The 2206-nt window shown below is 40.2% G+C and overlaps 1 protein-coding gene across 1 annotated transcript in view; it reads right to left on the bottom strand.

Annotated features, from left to right (window-relative positions):
- The window catches only part of siva1 (SIVA1, apoptosis-inducing factor), a 5379-nt gene that overhangs the window by 947 nt on the left and 2226 nt on the right, over positions 1–2206 (bottom strand). Inside the window, exon 3 of the mRNA XM_046061695.1 lies at positions 496–649. Coding sequence (XP_045917651.1) covers positions 496–649 — 154 coding nt within the window. The remainder of the gene's footprint in view (positions 1–495; positions 650–2206) is intronic.

Genomic DNA, 2206 nt, shown 5'->3' with positions numbered 1-2206 from the left:
AGAAAAGGTCCCCCCCCCCCCCCCCCCCCCCATCTTGAATGCCAAAGAAAGTGATTTTCCAAGTGACACCTAATTAACCTTAGCTTGCATGGTCTCTCAGTTTAAAAGGGATCTAATGATAGTTTGAAGCTGGGACGACTACGAAGAAGAAAGACAACCAACCAAAAATAAATAAATTTAAAAAAACAAAACAAACAGCAGCTGGATTCCAGCTGCAGATGCACCAAATAGTTTAAGGCCAATATTTGCCTGCCTACATTAATCCATTTTAAATGAGTCAATATACAAATACAGGTGCAGAACACAAGCTTTGCAGACACACCCAGTGTAAAAACATAAGTTCTACAGATACCTTGACAGTTGTATCAATTTAAAAAAGGGACTGTCATGTCACAATTAGTTATATCCAAAGGAGTACAACTATTACTAACTTGACTCCAACAATGGCTTGTAATCTGTGCATTAGGACGTTGAAGCCCTTTGGGAGAGACTTACTCTATGATGGTGCAGACAGAGCAGCAAAGGCTGGAGCAGCAGGAGCACTGCTGGGTACAGGAGGAACAGGCTAGACGGTCACATTGGGAACATGGTGTCCTGGTCCCCTGGGCTTTCTGACACACACAGCAGACTGTAGGAGCCACTGCCACACCTAGACACAAAGCACACATCCTTGAAACACAGTGGAGGAGCATTTAGCAAAGCACCAAGTTAAAAAGTAACCAGCTGGGCACCCAAATCTGTGATAACCCTGACATCTGCTGGTGAAAAGCATGAACTGAACTAACCATCTGCTTTTGGCCTTGGAGTAAAACACTTCCTGTATGCTTGCCTGTGCCAGCTTAAAAATCCCCTATAATGGCAGGTGACATGTGATCTTTCTTTATGCAGTTTAGAAAAGAAAATTATTGTCTTTCATAATTAATGTGTGCCAGATCAGGAAATGTATGTGTGTGTTTGGGTGGTCATTGAAGTATATGTTAAAAACAATACTCTCATGCCCATATGGAAAAGTCTGTAGGGCTCAAAACTCTAGCCACAAGCTCAAACACATTGGTCTAACAATAGAGTGCGGCTGAAGTTACTTTGTTACTAGGGTTGAAGGGATTACTGGTTTAACGGTTAACCGTGGTAAAATTCCCGACGGTCATTATTGCCGTACACATTTTAATTACCATGATAACCGGGTATGGTATCTCACGGCAAACACTGTACAGCGTCTCCCAGAAGCAGCAACGTGGGTTTGTTTGGGTCGATGATAACACGGCGGAAGACAGCGCTGCAGAGATTTTTCAGCCACTCTGAAGTTCGGTCATATTTTAGTTTTTATGAGCGCGCGGAGGGAAATTCGACTGAAGAAAATGACCTTATAGTGAACGCACTTTCATGTTTTCAAAAGGTATTTGCAGTCATTTTATTTTTTATGCAAACAAAATGGCAACTGTATTTGTAGTTTTCAATATAAAACTTATTGAAATGGTTTCAGTGTGTGTATCAGTACATTTTAATCTTTTTACACATGCATACAAATTTTTACAATACCGTGATAATACTGATAACCGTGATAATTTTGGTCACTATAGTCGTGATATAAAATTTTCATATCGTTTCATCCCTATTTGTCCCCATCACTTCCTTTAGGAAGGGATCAACTCTGGGACAGTATAGACAGCAGCAATTATTACAGCCAACAATAACTCTTCCAAAGTACATCTGGGCATATAAGTATTGTATGAACAGAGATTTTAAAAACTGTAAAAAAAATAAAATAAATACACACACTGGATCAATGAATGCAACATGCACAGCAACATAATAAATTGTTGTGGAATATATTTATGGTTTGATGTTTCCCTTTGTGCATTTCAGGACAACTGGTAAACTCAGGTGTAATGATTTGTCCTCATTTCCACTTTGTCAGTTGTTTACTTTATGCGGTTGATCATTTTCACATGGTTGTAACTTCATGAAGACCGCTGAATGCACCCTTAGTTTTGGGACTTTGCCAGGTCTTCTTTGGGGAGGAGCAGCTTCAGTTAGTGCTTCAGGTACTCCAAAAGAATCCACTTTTGTTGGTTGTGACCTTTTTAATATACAGTCTATGGTTGTGACGGCATGTTCTGAGGACTCAGTTACTTCAGTAGGACACAAGCATTATCACCTGGCTCCCAAGATCTGCCACTTAACTAGTCTGCTTTCATCAGTAGAT

The sequence above is a fragment of the Micropterus dolomieu genome, linkage group LG11 (genome assembly GCF_021292245.1).
Source record: "Micropterus dolomieu isolate WLL.071019.BEF.003 ecotype Adirondacks linkage group LG11, ASM2129224v1, whole genome shotgun sequence".
In the NCBI taxonomy this organism is placed as follows: Eukaryota; Metazoa; Chordata; class Actinopteri; order Centrarchiformes; family Centrarchidae; genus Micropterus; species Micropterus dolomieu.
This window is presented reverse-complemented; position numbering and strand designations above follow the sequence as displayed.